Source organism: Lithobates pipiens, unplaced genomic scaffold (genome assembly GCF_037356315.1).
Source record: "Lithobates pipiens isolate NorthernLeopardFrog02 unplaced genomic scaffold, aLitPip1_a1.2 Scaffold_13, whole genome shotgun sequence".
In the NCBI taxonomy this organism is placed as follows: Eukaryota; Metazoa; Chordata; class Amphibia; order Anura; family Ranidae; genus Lithobates; species Lithobates pipiens.
The window spans coordinates 289409459-289426882 of NW_027507718.1; the positions used below are offsets into that span (position 1 = coordinate 289409459).

General features: G+C 41.5%; 1 protein-coding gene across 2 annotated transcripts in view; it reads left to right on the forward strand.

The window, feature by feature from the left end:
* The window catches only part of ANK2 (ankyrin 2), a 749119-nt gene that overhangs the window by 149462 nt on the left and 582233 nt on the right, over window positions 1–17424 (forward strand). The window contains exon 2 of one of the 2 annotated variants that reach the window (XM_077476769.1): window positions 16590–16647. The exons of the other annotated variant lie outside the window; for it this stretch is intronic. Coding sequence (XP_077332895.1) covers window positions 16627–16647 — 21 coding nt within the window. The 5' untranslated portion in view covers window positions 16590–16626. The remainder of the gene's footprint in view (window positions 1–16589; window positions 16648–17424) is intronic. 2 annotated transcript variants of the gene reach the window in all.

Below are 17424 nucleotides of genomic sequence, written 5' to 3' on the forward strand. Positions count from 1 at the left end.
TAAAAAAAAAATGACAATAACCGTATCTTGATTGGTTAGTGCACAAGTTATAGCGTCTACAAACTATGGGACAGATTTAGGGATTTTTTATTTTTTTAATATTTTTTACTAGTAATAGAGGCAATCAGCAATTTTAAGCGGGACTGCGACATTGCGGAGGACAAATCTGACATTAAGGGACAGTTTTTGAGGACCAGTGACACCAGCACAGTAATCAGTGCTAAAAAAATGCACTGTCACTGTATAAATGACACTGTCAGGGAAGGCGTTAACATCGGGGGTCAATCAAAGGGTTAAATGTGTTCCCTATGAGTGTTTTCTAACTGTAGGAGTGCTTTTACTAAAGGAAAACAAAGATCCGTGTTTCTGCTTGTCCAGCCACCGCGGGCGCAAAGGAGATCAGGTACAGTTATGTGATTTTGCGCTTAAGGTCTGCCCAGCCACAGTATATGTACATGGGGCGGTCCTTAAGCAGTTAAAATGCAACATTAAATAAAGACCCTTTTGTTGAGAGAGGCCAGCTGCAGCAAGCATACTACCTTGTTAATAATTCATCTGTAAATGAATACACAATGCATCCCAAGATAACCTAAAATAAATAAGTAAACTACATTAACTGGCCGTTTTATTAAGTAAACCTGTTCAATTGCTTGGTAACACAAATTGCTAGTCAGCCAATCACAATGGCAATAGCAGCAACTCAATGCATTTAGGCATCTAGATGTGGTGAAGATGACTTGCTACTCACTCGTTACAACCAAGGTATGCTAAATACCATCTCTGCACGCACACCACATTGAACCTTGAAGCAGATGGACTACAGCAGCAGAAGACCACAACGGGGGCCACTCCTGTAAGCTAGGAACAGGAAACTGAATATAAAAAAAATGAGATTGCGCTATGGTTTATTTAAAGAAGTTTTTTGTTAAGCTGCCTCTACCGTAATAGTCTAACCGTAAAGGTGAACTATACTATGTGCAAAGAAAAGTGGGTAGACTTGGCGCTATATCTTTAAGATTAAGAAGTGTGAAATATTCCTATTATAGCATGAATCAATCTACTAGCGTTTGAGTGACCATAAATAAATATACCAGGGTATGGCAGCAGACAAAAAAAAAATATATTTACTATCTGTGCCTAAAAATAATGTGTTCTCATCTCACTATCAATAATCAGTGTGCATATATTTCCTACAACAAATTCATATACAATTAAATAGAAGTACACAACCAAAAATATAAATTTATAGTCCGGTGCAAGTGTATAAATAAATAAATAAATAAATATATATAAGTGACAATTAATGAAAGTCCCGCACAAAAAAAAAGAAAGTGACTTGTGTAAAGATCCTTGATTTTTCACAGTAGGACAAACTTCTCCCGGTGCGCTTTTCAGTGCTCAATAATGTAATTGCCCTCATCAGAAATCCAACCCCTGTTGGGGTGGATAAGCTTCCACAGTGTAAGCCCCTGTGCTGCTCTCTGGCGTTATCTGGCTTTATCCTGGGAGATGCTTGTTTATCCGGTAGTATTATATCCTCGTTTATATGTGCAATGGAGAAAAGGACATATCCATGGTGTAGTATGTAAACATAATATTCTTTATTATATTAGAAAACTACTCACATGTAGCTGAATTTAAAATCACAGTAATTAAAAATTGCTGCCGGCCACGTCCTACGCATTTCGTCATTCAAACGTCACCTGGAGCTCAGGTGATGCTCCAGATGATGTCCGAATGACGAAACGCATAGGGAGTGGCCATACGACGTGCACTCTCCACAATAGACGGCAGCGGCCGGCGGCAATTTTTAATTGCTGCGATTTTAAATTCAGTTACATGTAGTCTCGATTTTAGCTGCGACATTCAGGTGGTTGGGTCAGGTGCATTAATACATGCTAATTTCTCTCTACCTTAGTTCTTTAAGTGTGAGAAACAGAAATTTTACTTTATGAAATCAAATGTGTTGTTTTTCAAACTTCCACTGTCCATTGATGTTATTCCTTAACCCAATGCAATTACACTAACTGACCCCTTTATTAGGTACACCTTGCTAGTACCAGGTTGGACCCCCTTTTAGCTTCAGAACTGCCTTAATTCTTCATGGCATAGATTAAACAAGGTGTTGGAAATATTCCTCAGAGTTTTTGGTCCATGGTTTGATTTTATTGACATGATAGCATCATCCATGATCAAAATTTCCCATTCCGCCACATCCCAAAGGTGCTCTATTGGATTGAGATCTGGTGACTGTGGACCCCATTTGAGTACAGTGATGTAGCCATCAGAAGATGGGTACACTGTAGTCATAAAGGGATGGACATGGTCAGCAACAATACTCAGGTAGGCCGTGGGGTTTAAACGATGCTCAATTAAAACGAAGGGGCCCAAAGTGTGCCAAAAAAAATTCCCCATACCATTACACCACCCACCACCACCAGCCTGAACCATTGATAGAAGGCAGGATGGATCCAGGTTTTCATGTTGTTTAAAGAAAAAGAAGAGAACTGCGCAATCCCTAATACTTCTATTAGGATGTAAACCACTCTACCTTAAAGAAGTGTATCTTGTGATCTATTATTCCAACACACCAAACTAATGACTAAATAAACCATAAGGCATTACTTATAACTAAATACAGTAAACATATATATTGCCCCTCATAGGTTATGAACCAAAAGGAAAAAATGTACAATTCTAAGTCAGCGATTCAAAAACAAGAAACATATAAAGTAGAATCAAACAGTACTGAAAATGTATGTGATAACATAAAGTCCATTAAAAGTCCAACTGGAGAAACACCCTGTGTAGAAGGGATCTATTCAATCGTAAAACTTTTCAATCAACGTGAAGTAAAACCAGGTGCACCTCCACCAGACAAGTAATAATAGCCCCTTACCAGACGTCCCGGTAGGGAGCGCTTAATCACAAAATGGGTCTGAAGATGGATCAAACTTGAGCCCTCCAAATGGAACACTTTTACGTAGGGCAGGTTAGGAGATACGCCAGTCATAAACCATCCAGCAGGGGAAAACGCTGTTTGAAGCGGGACTCAGATGTGTAGCATTGTAGGATCAAGGAAGGTTCACCATAGGGAGGAAAAGATGCTCCAAATAGTGTAAAATCATTTATTAAAACAAAAATATAAAACAAGAGATGCACTTACAAACATGAAAGAACATCGGGCATATCATCAAACTGGGCAAGCGTCGGCCGATCGCGAACACCAATCGATATCCCTTCTGGTACCAGTTCACATGAGGCAAGTCAGCGTGTCACGCCACCCAACGCGTTTCGTGAAAAATTCACGTCGTCTGGGGTGACCCTACCATGTTTACACCAAATTCTGACCCTACCATGTGAATGTCACAGCTGAAATCGAGACTCGTCAGACCAGGCAATGTTTTTTCAATCTTCTATTGTTCAAATTTTCTGAGCCTGTGTGAATTGTAGCCTCAGTTTCCTGTTCTTAGCTGACAGGAGTGGCATCCGGTGTGGTCTTCTGCTGCTGTAGACAATCTGCTTCAAGGTTCAATGTGTTGTGCTTTCAGAGATGGTATTCTTGGTTGTAACAAGTGAGTATTTAGGTTATAGTTGCCTTTCTACCCTCTTCAACCAGTCTTCCCATTCTCCACAGACCGGCCTGTCACAATTTCCCACAGGATCAGGTTGAGCAGGGTAGTTACAGTATACAGTATGTGGGTAAAGATTGACAGGTTCCACCATGAAAGTTAATAGAGCCCTCTGGATTGGTCAAAATAATTTGCTGACCTGAGGATGGTAACTGACTATTAGACCCCCTCTGACTATTGGAGTATTAGACCATACTTCAATAACATATGTAGAAGTCAGTAGAGTAGAAAGCCATCTCTGTGTTTTTGTGCATCACCTACAGTGATTGTACTTCTGTAGCAGATTGTATTTTTACAGAGCGCTGCCTCTTACAGTTCATGTAAAATAAAATAAAATAAAAAAAATGAAGTCAATATTTAGTAAACCTTACGGTAATAGCTACAATCCCATTACTTTTTCCAATATGGAAAACCACAAAACATCAATCAGGTTTCACATGCTAGTAAACAGCATTATACGCAATCTAATATTCTGAGACTTGATAATTTCGGTAGCACGCATATCCATTGAATATTCCCATTTTCTGCATTATTTAGTTATGCTATTGTTACAAATGTAGTACTAATCTGCATTTTGTTGCTAACTAGCAAAATGTGGCCATTGCAGAACGGGCAAGATTTAGGATATTACAACAGATTTTAGCCCTGGTTCACAGTATAACCCACATGTGAATTGCACAGGAACCTCACCACATTCTTCTGCAAGTCACATTAAATCATTTTTATTACACAAAGCTGTCAATTGATAAGATATTTCTAAGCCCTTGTACACACGGTCGGACATTCTGACAACCAAATCCGTCGGATTTTGTCTGACGGATTTTGTCCGAAATTGTTGCTTACACACGGTCGGACAAAGTTCTCAGAAAATCCGATCGTACTTAACGTGATGACGTTATTTCGTTACGATGGGACTACGTTCAGGCTAGTAGCCAATAGCTTTGGTCTAGGAATTTGATCTGAGCATGCCTGACATTTTGTCCGGTCGGACAAAGTCTGATCGGATCATGTTGTCGGAAAATTTTATAGCCCAGCTGGAAAACTTGGTCCGGAGGATACTCCGACAGAAACAGTCCGATGGAGCCCACACACTGTCGGATTATCTGACAACACGGTCCTATCGGACATTATCCATCGGAATGTCCGACTGTGTGTACAAGGATCTAACACACAGCATAGGTATACTTAACCACTTGCTTACTGGGCACTTAAACCCCCCTCAGTCCCAGACCAATTTTCAGCTTTCAGCGCTGATGCACTTTGAATGACAATTGCGCGGGCATACAACACTGTACCCAAATGAAATTTTTATCATTTTTTTCTCACAAATAGAGCTTTCTTTTGGTGGTATTTAGTTACAGCTCTGAGTTTTATTTTTTGCTAAACAAACAAAAAAATATGCAAAAAAAAAAAAAAAAAAATCATGTTTTAATAGTTTGTTATAAAATTTTGCAAACGGGTCATTTTTCTCCTTCATTGAAGTGCGCTGATTAGGCGGCACTGATGGCTGCATTGGTGGGCACTGATGGGCTGCATTGGTGGGCACTGATGGGCTGCATTGGTGGGCACTGATGGGCTGCACTGGTGGGCACTGATAGGCATAGTTAAGGCGGCACTAATAGGCACAGATAAGGCGGCACCGATGGGCACAGATAAGGCGGCACTGATGGGCAAAGATGGGCACAGATAAGATGGCATGGATGGGTGGCACGGATAAGTGGCACGGATGGGTGGCACGGATGGGCACTGATAGGTACCACTGATAGATGGGACTGATGGGCACTGATAGGTGGCACTGATAGGTGGCTCTGATAGGTGGCACTGCTGGGCACTGATGGGCGGCACTGCTGGGCACTGATGGGCGGCACTGCTGGGCACTGATGGGCGGCACTGGGTCGCAGCACCTTTGAGGCAGATTGTGGGCACTGTGGGTGGCACTGTTGGTGGCACTGCTGGATGGCACTGTGGGTGGCACTGTAGGTGGCACTGTGGGCACTATGGGCACTGATGGGGGGCACTGATGGGGGGCACTTACTTTTATTCAGGATGGCACGGCGGTGGGCACTGGCAGGGGGGCAGGTGGTCAGCTGTATTGCTGGCCGTGATCGGGACTGATCACGGCCGCTGTCAGCGCGAGGAGGAATAATAGCCGATTACCGGCTCCGTTCTATCACATGATCAGCTGTCATTGGCTGACAGCTGATCACGTGATAAGGGGTCGGGATCGACCCCTTGCACGGATCGGTGATCAGGCGAGTCTCACGGACTCGCCGATCACAGAGCGCGCCGCGCGCGCCCCTCAGGGGGCGCGCAGGCCGCTCGTATCCGGGACGACGTCAATAGACGTAGTCCCGGAAATGTAGGTCCGCGCTGATGCCGTCATTTGGCAATAGCGCGGATCTGTAGTGGTTAAATATACAAACCAAAACACATTTTGCTACTCCTAGTATGGTGATATCACATGTGAGGCTTTTTCACAGCCTAGCTACATAGTGAGCCCAAATCCAAGGAGCACCTTCAGTCTTTCTAGGGGCATAAATTACACATTTAAGTTCCTGACTACCTATCATATTTTAGGAGACTGTGACAGGTGTGGTGGTTATCAGAGACACTGGAGGAAATATAGTAGTAGTATAGGAGTAGTTGTGCATGGTAGCCAATCAGCTTCTAACTTCAGCTTGTTCAATTAAGCTTTGGCAATAAAACCTGAAAGATGATTGGTTTCTATGCAGAGCTGTACCCGATTTTGCACTCTCCAGTTTTAGTAAATAACACTCTCTGTGACTGGCTGAACTGTTAGGGCTTTTTGCACACATTAGTTTGGGGGGGGGGGGGGGGTGGGGTAAATAGTTTATCAGCTGGGGCATACACATGGTTTGCTTTGCAGCTGTAGCAGGGATTATACCCTCTGTTGCTTTCATTGGGTGCAGTGCCTACCAGTTGTGACCTATTCAAATGAATGGGGGCCCTTGTGCATGGTCCAAGGTGTTAAAGAAGCAGGTGAGCAGGTGATACAATGCCTTCTCACCACCTGTCACATGCTTTCCGACGTTATCTGAAAATGGATCTCTCTTTAGAGAGCACTGCACATATTAAGGAGGCCTTATCGTGACACTGGGACTGGTGTGGTGGTGACTGGTGATACTGTGACTGGCTGCACTGGTCTGGTGACATTGTACTGCTGTGGCGGTGATCAGAGGTATTGGCTGGCTGCACTGACATACAGTGATATCAGAGCAGTCAGCCATTGTACATGATCACCACAACAGTATAATGTCCCGATAAGACACTTTTCATACTGCAGCTCTACTAAAACAGTGCTTTAGCTGCATTTTAGCAGCTCTTTTCGGGCACTAGCGAGGCAGACAAAAAAAAAGTCACGTTTTGCGTGCTTTCAAAATGCTTTTAAGGCACTTTGGAAGCGCAGCCCATTCATTTCAATCGGCAGGGGCATTTTGGGACCGCTATTTATAGTGCTTCCAAGCTGCCGCAAGGGATGATGCTTGCAGGACTTTTTCTAACGTCCCGTAAGCGCACTGCCCGAGTGTGAAAGCTCATTACAAAGAATTGGAGGCAGTTTTCAGGCGCTATTTCCTAGTGCTAAAATGCCTGAAAAGTGCCTCATTGTGAAAGGGGTCTTACTGTAGTAAGCACTTAGTTTCCTCTCACAGCTGATTGCTGTAAAAGGAAACTTTTTTTCTTGTACTTCCTGTTTACAAGTGTGATCACATGGTCCTGATCTGTGAAGGACACAGCAATCAAAACGTGCGCCACTGCATGCTCTAGAAGTCGTACACAAGTATACACACTCTCGATTGATGAATCTCCCATCCGCCTGTTTATGTACATGGGCTGGGAAGGAACCAACTCTGTACTGATATTGTATGAAAAAATGGCAGGGAGGTGGACGTATATTTCTGGAGTATTTAATGCAGTGTGGTTGGGGGGGTCATTGTGCAATATTTGTGCAACGGTTTATCAAAAGCACAAAAGCTTTTTTGTAGAAGAAAATACACATTTTTTAAAAAATTTTATTATGCATGACACACCATTATGCCTATTTTTTTGATAAAGTAAAGAATATGGAGTAAAATTGCATGTGCCAGTAAAATGGGGAAAAAACTATAATACTCAAAATTATCCAAAGGCAATGCTCTAAAAGCCTGTACAGGTTATCAGCTTATAGTTAACCTTGATGTACGGCCCTAGAATTAATGCTCTCACTGTGATGTTCACGGCGATATCCCATATGTGTGGCACAATTGCTGTTTACATACATGTGCCCACCCCACGTGTGTGTTTGCATTTATGTGCATGGCGATGGGTTGTGTTTAATTTTTTTTTTCATTATTTTCATTTATTTATTACAAATTAATTTAACACTTTATTGCTATCACTATAACAAGCCCCTCATGTGATATTATATACGGGTGACAGATGCTTTTTATAGAGACATCAGGGGTCTGTTAGACCCCCAATGCCTCCTCTGCCCTCCACCACAGCTAATCAAGCACATATCATACATTACTAGCTGCTACCCCAGCTACAGTAGCTGGGGAATGACAGCTGTGAAATCAGAATTGACACAATACATGTCACTTCCAGGTTCACTCATTGCAGAGGAGATTGAGGAACAGATGCTCCTCCCAAGCAACGTATTGGGAAATTTTACAGCTGGTACTGGAGTGAGGGACAGCACCTTATTTGTACTGTAAAAATGATCAGGTGACTCTACAGCCACCCAGATCACTTTTACATGAAAGCCAATTACCATCTGAAACCCCCACTACCCCTTGTTTTAACCCCTTGTATACAAGGGTGTTCATAATCGTACCTTGGCAAGGGATTAAAGGGGTTGTAAAGACAGAAGGTTTTTTATCTTAATGCATTTTATGCATTAAGATAAAAAACCTTCTGTGTGTAGCAGCCTCCCCAGCACCCCCTGATACTTGCCTAAGCCCCCTCTCTCTCCAATGATGTCCACGAATCCCTCAGCCAGACTCTCCCTTCTGATTGGCTGAGACACATCATTGACATCATTGGCTCCCGCAGCTGTCAATCAAAGCCAGTTAGCCAATCATGAGGGGGGGGGATGAAAGGCATCTCTGTGTCTGAATGGACACATGGAGCTGCAGCTCGGCTCGGGTGCCCCCATAGCAAGCTGCTTGCTGTGAGGGCACATGACAGGAGGGAGGGGCCAAGAGCAGCAAAGAGGCACCCGAGAAGAGGAAGATCCAGGCTGCTCTGTGCAAATCCAACTGCACAGAGGAGATAAGTATATAAAAAATAATTGTATTTTAAACAAGACTTTTCAATCACTTTAAGGACAAACTGGTAAAGATTTGAAAAGAAGAAAGAGCTCCATCTGCAGGTTGGATAGAAGTATCCAAAGTTTTCATATACAACGTTTCAGGCCTGGCTTAAACAAAGGAAAACATTTCTTTAGTTTTTTATTTATTTATTTGCTATTCTGCTACACCCATTTGAAAATCACTCTAACTTGAAGTTCTTAGCATAAAATATGATAAAAAAATATTTATTTGCCTGACTCTTCTTATATAAAAGATATATTTGTAATTATAATTAGTTGTATTCCTCCTCCCACCCTAATAACAGTGTAAAAGCAGAATATTCATTTTGCTCTTGATGATCCTATGATAAGTGCTGTGCCCTAGAGATTTAAATATTATTTAACTCTCATGAACATAAATATTGTGGTGGGAACCCTCCATCAACTCTAATCTCCTCTTATTTATAAGCTATAATGATGGACAAGCATAGATGGATAGATGCCTGGTAATATACAGTATACATCTTACTTTCTTGTTGGCTCCCATTTACTCCCTGTCTCAAGTATTCTATACTGTTGCCCTACAGTGTGGCATCATTCAGTATTGATTACTCTAAGCCAGGGATCTCCAAACTTTCTAAACAAAGGGCCAAGTTTACTGTCCTTCAGACTTTAATGAGGCCAGTGGGAGTAGAAAATGTCCTGACATCGGTGTCAGCGAGAGAAATAGTTCTCCATGGTTGGTGTCATTGAGAAAAAGAGTGCCTCATTGTTGGTGTCAGTGGGAGGAATAGTGCCCCAAGGGCCGCATAAGAGTAAGCTAAGGGTCGTATCTTGCCCCTTGGCCACAGTTTGGAAACTAGTGCTCTAAACCATTATGACAGTTAATTCCTTTTTTTGCTTATTCAGATTCCTACCCCCCAACCTAGTTTCTTATCAGATTGAGACATATGATGTACAGTCTGATCATAAAGAAGAGATGATCAGCACGTTCAGTCTGATCATAAAGAAACTGTGTGTTCCATAGGATGTGTTCAATGAATTTATACAACATTGCTTTCACTCTACTAACCCTTCCCTACCCTGTTAAAAAAAAATCCCTGACTAAATTAAACAGCTAACAATGCTTTCCTGTTGTTCTAGTAGCCAAATTTGCCACCTGGAAAAATGTAATCCTTGATTGCAGTTAGATAGATTATGTTAATCAAAATTGTTTTACTCCCTTAACTGGCTTACACTTGAGAAGTCAATGGTTACCATTCCTAAATTAGTTCTTTATTGAATTTAAAGAGGAAGTAAACCCTGATGGGTTTACTTCCTCTTTTTTTCCCTGCAAAGGTAAAGCATAATGGACTACTATGCATCGCATAGTAGCTCATTATGTGTCACTTACCTGACACAGGAGCCAGCGAAGTCGCCGCTGTCACCTGTAGTCCGCCGCATCCATCTTGGTTGTGGCGTCTCTCGCAGCTCCGACGAATGACAGCGGAGAAGCCGCGATGACGTCACTCCCGCGCATGCGCACGGGAGTCGCGTCTCGGAGCTCCGACGCTGCCATTCGGCGGAGCCGCGATGACGTCACTCCCGCGCATGCGCACGGGAGTCGACAAATTAGGCAAATCCATTCTTGGACTTGCCGCATTTAGTGCGCCTGCGCGCCGCTGTCTACGGCGCATGCGCCGTAGACAGCGGTGCCCATTTTCGGGCAAATATCTCCTAAACCATATAGGTTTAGGAGATATTACTTGGACCTACAGGTAAGCCTTAATCTAGGCTTACCTGTAGGTCAAAGTTGTTTGGAAGGGTTTACTTCCATTTTAATGTTCTATTGCCATCCTTTGTGTGGCATAGCACTGGCTCCCTGTAATTTGGCTGGACAGCTACTATAATTATGCCTGTAAACTGGAAAGTGTTCGCTTACTTTTGATGCTATTCTTTCAAAGCGGAATCATTGGGTGAGGTTTCTTTTAAAACCAGGACTTCTCTTATTTGTTACCTTGTTATCAGTTAAGGTTTATGGGCCAACTGTCAAAATTAAATGTTTTACATATTCTGAACTAGCAGTAAAAGTACCTTTTAGCCCAGGTTCACACTGCTCTGGCATGAAAGTCGCGCAACTTCCAATCCGACTTTGCCCTGCAACTTCAGTCCGACTTTGATCTGACTTATTGTGATATTTTACACTCTATGGCATTGAAGTTGTATCAAAGTCAGACCAAAATAATGCAGGAACCTTTTCTAAAGTCGGAGCAACTTGTGTTGGATCAGCTTAGAATGCTTTCATAGGGAAACATTGACAAGTCATGCGATATGTTCTCTCACAAGTCGGATCCCATGTTACACGAGTGTGAATTGGGCCTTAGGCCGTGTTCACACTGCTCCGACCAGTGTTGGCAACCGTCAGTATTTTTACTGGCAGACAGTAAAAAGCAGGCAATTTTCTATTGCCAGTAAATGCCAGCAAAAGTAAAAGGTTGCCAGTAAAACATATGACTGTGACCCTCAGCCTGGTCTGGAGCCGGCTTAGACCATCCGAGTAGTGCCTGCTATAGTGTGGCTCTGACGAAGGCAGTACCTGAGCATGTAGTGTGTGTGTATGCAGGGCAGGACTTAGGGTGGTGGGGGCCCCTGGGCTCGAGTCACTTTCGGGCCCTACCATCTATACATTACCGTATTTATCAGCGTATATCACGAGCCGACGTATAACAAGCACCCCAAGTTTAGGAGGGAATTTTAAGGAAAAAAACTTACATTTAAATGCCCATCAAAGCAGCCTTATCAGTGTCCATCTGCAGCCTTGCCCATACATCTGCAGCCTTGTCCAGTGTCATTGCAGCCTTGTCAGTGTCATTTGCAGCCTTGTCAGTGTAGCCTTGTCATTTTCAGCCTTGCCCCAGTGTCATTTGCAGCCTTGTCATTGCAGTCTTGAAGTTTAAAAATGGCGCCCTCTAGATACAGGGTCCTGTGTATCTCGGCAGTTTTTGGGTCCTCTCGGCGGTGTAACGACATATTCAATGACCAATTGCAGTTTGCTGCGGAAGTAACGTTCCGTTGCCACCATCTTGGTACACCCCACACTCGTCCACAGTAAGGATACACGAAGAAGGGGTAAAGCAGACATGTTGTTACACCCACCGGAGTTTTGCATTTTACACGTATATTTATAACAGTAAAGTCAGTTTATATAGTGAAATACAGGACATAAAACTCTGTCTGACTACTTAGATCTTTAAAGCAGCAACCCTGCTCATTTCACAGGTTTGCTAATCCGACAGAATTTGGCTGCTTTTAAAATTCAATATCTATGTAGTCAGACGGAGTTGCAAGTACTGTATTTCATTATATACTAACTTTAATGTTATAAATACCATAAAGCCAAAACTCTGGTGGGTGTAACAACATATCTGCTTTACCCCTTCTTAGTGTATTCTTACCGTGGACGAGTGTGGGATGTAGCAAGATGGCGGTGACGGAACATCATTTCCATAGCAAACTGCGATGGGCCGCCGAATATGTCATTACAGCGGCTCTCGGGTCCTCTCACAGTTCCGAGCGGAGCCTAGAGTAGCTGAGTGTACTCGGCTTGGCTCACAGTCACGCCCAGTCCCTTTGTTATGTCCATCATAGGGCGAGACTGGGCATGACTGTGAGGGAAGCCGAGCCGAGTACACTCGGCTATGTATCTCAGCGGGGCCTGCAGGGCCCCCTATTGGGCAGGGCCCATGGGCTTAAGCCCAATGGTAAGTCTGGCCCTGTGTGTGTGTGTGTCGATATATAGAGACCTATATATATATATATATATATATATATATATATATATATATATAGCCCTCTATATATAGGCCCCGGCACATTGATCTCCCTGTTGGCACAGAGAAGAGAGTAAAAACCTTTCTTTTGGCAGAGCCGGTAAAAGGGAGATCTTTCCAATCTTCCCGTGGCACACAGAGTGATAATGCTAATGCGCATAGGATGATTAGGGTGTGCCCAGGCACACTCGGCACACCATGTGTGCATGCCTATGGTGGGGATCTATCCTTTTTTTTCCTCTTTCAATCCACGTGTATACCCAGCTTTTTCAGCGATTGTGTCCATGTGTATGTCAGAGTCACAGCAAAGAGAATGTAAAACATTATACCTTAATATCTAGTATATGATTACAAATTGGCTTTTAATTTAGATATTGAGCAAACAACGAGATGTTATTTTTCTTTTAGTATAGCTCTTGTCCGGTTGATTTTTTTTCTGTACCTAATGATTAGTAATAAACAGACTTTTGTATATTTGTTCACTGACCTCCTTCTGTCAGCTTTAAATGTTACTCATAACAGAACCAGCATGTTCTCAATTTATGATCTGCAAACAGTTCTTATCCCTCGATCTTTTTCCATTGCTAGAAGATATGGTCATTTTACTTTTCTGAATACTAGCAATGTGCCAAGAATAGAAAGGTCATTCTTGAATGATAAACTTGCAAAAATACATTTTTCAATCCTATAAATATTTTTCACCTTAGAGGTTAATAAGTAACCAGAGTACAATAAAACCAGGTGATATGTAGCTATAGAAGGATATTTATTAAAACTGGAGCAGCCAGAATCAGAAACAGCAGTGCAACATGGCAACCAATCAGCTTTTATCTTTTATTTTGGAAGCTTAAAGGATCATCTTTTGTAACATGTTACATGTTACACTCATATTCAGAGTATACTAGCATGTTGCAAATGCACTGGCCCCCTCTCCCCCGATCCCCCCATTCTGACAGCTAACGGGGGATAGTCTCCCCATGGCTAGCTATCCCAATCTGCAAAAATGCCCAGCCACGTCATCTATTCACAGTGTTCTGTGATTTGGATAACTACAAGGCCTTTGCGGGTGTCGGCTTGTAGTTCTCAATGAACTGCCACTGCGCTGTTGAGCACTGTGGTAGTTTATTGAGTCTTTCTGTCATAGTGTAACTGCCCTGTATCTGTCTGCCCAAGGTATGGGCAGACAGATACTCAGACAGTCTGTGGGACTGTGGCATTATACCCACGATCTGCTGATTGTGGGTGCAATGCTCTATAAGTCCATTACAAGAACAATAATAAATGCACATATATTTTGTACCTGCATTTATATTTTTTTTTGTAAAAGTGAACTTATCCTTTAACTGAACAAGCTGAAAATAGAAGCTGATTTGTTGCCATGCACAACTGCTCCATTTTTTTTATAAATTCTCCCTATTAGATTGTAAGCTTGCAGGAGCAAGGCCCTCCTGACACTCTTGTATTGAATTGTATTGTTGGTGTATTGTCTCCCTTTATATAAATCCTGTATAATAATAATAATTCTCCCATATTTTTCCTGGCTAGGCAACTTGTACTTACAGTCTTTTAGGATGTTGTTTATCTATGGAAATGGGTGGGGACGGTTAGGCAGGCCATACAGGATTCATTTTCTTTTATTAAACCAGTAAGTTGAAAAAAAGAAAATGAATTGATTAGCCCATCCACGCATTTGAGGTGTATCGGGGGTATACCTCCTGCAGAGCTGTTGTATTCTGAGGCTTGCCCGCCACCAGAATACACTCATCAGCACCACTGGCTATAGCTTGCGGAATTGTTTGAGGGAAAATTTTCCAACAGGCCAGTTGTACAGAAGTCGTTTGAGAGATCAATTTCTGTACAACCAGTCTGCCCATAGATGGATCAAACAGCAAGTCCTTGCTCAACCGGATGAATTTCCATCAATCTATGGTCAGCTTTCGGCTAAAAAAGTCCTTTAGGTAGACACTTTTGATGCTCAGGGAGGCCCAATCCTAGTTTCACTCCAGGGACATCAAGATGGTTCAACAATGTGGGTATTGACAAAAAAGCATGTGACTTTTCCCCTGGTAGCAGAGGACTCCTTTTTAATGGCATATATTTATAACACCAATAATGCAGTGACTGATCCGTTGAAGGAGGGTGGAGTATACTGCAAAGTTTGTGTTGCACCATTTATATGAAAAAGAAATGACAGGTTGGGAATCGGACTAGTGGCTTTTGAGGATTGACTGCATAGAATTTTAAGTTTTTTGACAAGTAAAACTATTTCAGCATATGTATATCCAGGGGTGTGTAAATTAAAAGAAAAAAAATAATACTTGTCCAAGGGACTAAATCAAGATTCCAATCTACTTGTCCTTCATGACAATCTACCTGTCCTGATAATTTTTTATTTTTTTTAACCAAAACCGTATTTAAATAAGGCCTTATTTTTACCTAAAAGCCACAGTTTTCAAATTTTTACATAAAAAGCAATAATTTACCTAAACAACAATTGGCTCATTTAGTTACAATACTACTGAATGAGACAGTTTTATCACTAGCGATTTTCAATGGATGTACAGTATGCGACTTGGAAATGGAAATGAAAAATATGATGGGTTTTTGTATTAGGAAGAGGTGCTTTTAGGAATGTCTGGGGCTTTTAAAAATGAAAGGGGCATTATGGCGGCTTAAAAATTCAATGTTTTTAACATTGCTCTGTTTATCTCCTACTCAACTGCCTGCCTGTCTCCAGCACTGCACCGGGGACTAGCGGGGAGGGGAGAGGCCTTGTCAGAAAAGGGGAGTGTCGGGTTCTCTTAACCCTCAGCAGAAGTGCATCTACTAAGTGATTAAATGAGGCACTGGCCCCAATGAGAAAAAAAAAGTATTGTTTCTGGTTACCCTCGCACATGGAACGCATGCTAACCACTTGACCGCCAGGCCTTTTCTGGCACTTTTTGTTTACATGTAACAATCAAAATTTTTTGCTAGAAAATTTCTTAGAACCTGTAAACATTATATTTTTTTAACGTAGAGGCCCTAGAAAATAAATTGGTGGGTGTTGAAATTTTCTATGCCACATGATATTTGCACAGCGTTTTTTCAAATGCAATTTTTTGGTAAAAAATACACTTTTTTTTAAATCTGAATGCAAAAATACACAACACATAACCCAATTTTTGGGGAAAATATAAAAGATGATGTTACACCGAGTAAATAGTCATACTGTGCAACAGCGCCGAACAGTGTAAATGTTACTATCCATAGGGGGCAATTTAAAATCCTTTACAGGTTACCACTTTAGATTTACAGAGGAGGTCTGGCACTAGAATTATTGCCCATGATCTAACGTTTGTGGTGATACCTCATGTGTGGGACGATCGCTGGAGGGGCATTTTAAAGCAATCCTGCGGATTTATCAAGAAAAACACCTGCCCGTAGCCCGGAACTGCACATCCCTAATATCAACTGCGTACTTAGCTGTTTGTCAGGAGTTCAGTTTTAGATAAGTTAGAAAAATGATCATATCAGCAGAGCTTTATCTCAACTTGGAAAAAAAATTTAGGTTCCACGTGCAGCCTGGGGTCTAGGATTCAAAAGTTTGAAAGCTAATACAGGTACTTCAGCACTGCTATCGTCGTAGATAAGTTTCAGGACCAGGTGGGGTTTACTTTAAGACTTTTGGAGTGTACCTAACAAATGAACATGGATTCTTAGGGTGCACATAGTTCACATTTTAATGACTTTGATGTTTAAAAATACATTTTGTTAAAGATGTATTATAGTAAATTTACCAACCTGACATTGAAACTTTTTTGTACATTAGTTGACATAAATTTAACTTGCAATTTTCTTTTTTTCCTCTCTTTTTAGGTAAGTAGCTGATGACAGATATGACGATTTAATTTAAATGCCCACCATGCTGCAAAAGGTAACTGTGCATGAACCAGTTATATGACAGAATCAGTAAATGCATTGTAAATGCTTTCTTGTACAGCGCAGTATACACAAAGCATTCTAATACTACAAATTATAAGAAACTTTGCCACTCTTTAAATGATTGGGGACATTTGTGCATCTTTTAGCTAACTACACATCAAAAAATATTCAAGGATCCTGAAACAGCCCATAGACTTAAAGAGAAACGCCACTTTTGCAGGGAAAAATAGCACATAAACAAATATAATATTGCATAAATAATTGCTATACAAGCCATATTGTAATTGAATGTAATTAATATTTAATTTTCAAACTGCAGTGCTGTAATTTTCTGTAAAATGCAACATGGCAACCTGGAGGCCTTCTGTACAGAACTTCCTCTGAAATGTAATTTCCTGCTTGTGTTTATCGGCTTACTGATTTTCCCAGAAGTCAGATTTTAGGCCTCATCTGCAACAAAAATGTAATTTTTTTGAGATACACCCAAAAAGTAAATTTCTACCGCTAAAGGGATGCTGACACTGCAATTTTCCTTATTCGAACACTGGAAGTTCATCAGCTAATTAATAGTGAAAACATCACTCCCATTCAGATTCACTATGCACATTGGCATAACCAAAAAGCAGAAAAAAGTAGGAATCTGCAATAAATTTTGTTAAAATCTTTGCGATGTACATTCTTCACCCAGAGTTGAATCCTTTTTTCTTAACAAAAGTGGAGTTACTCTTTAAAGTGTAACTAAAGGCAAAACTTATTTTTTTTCATTTTG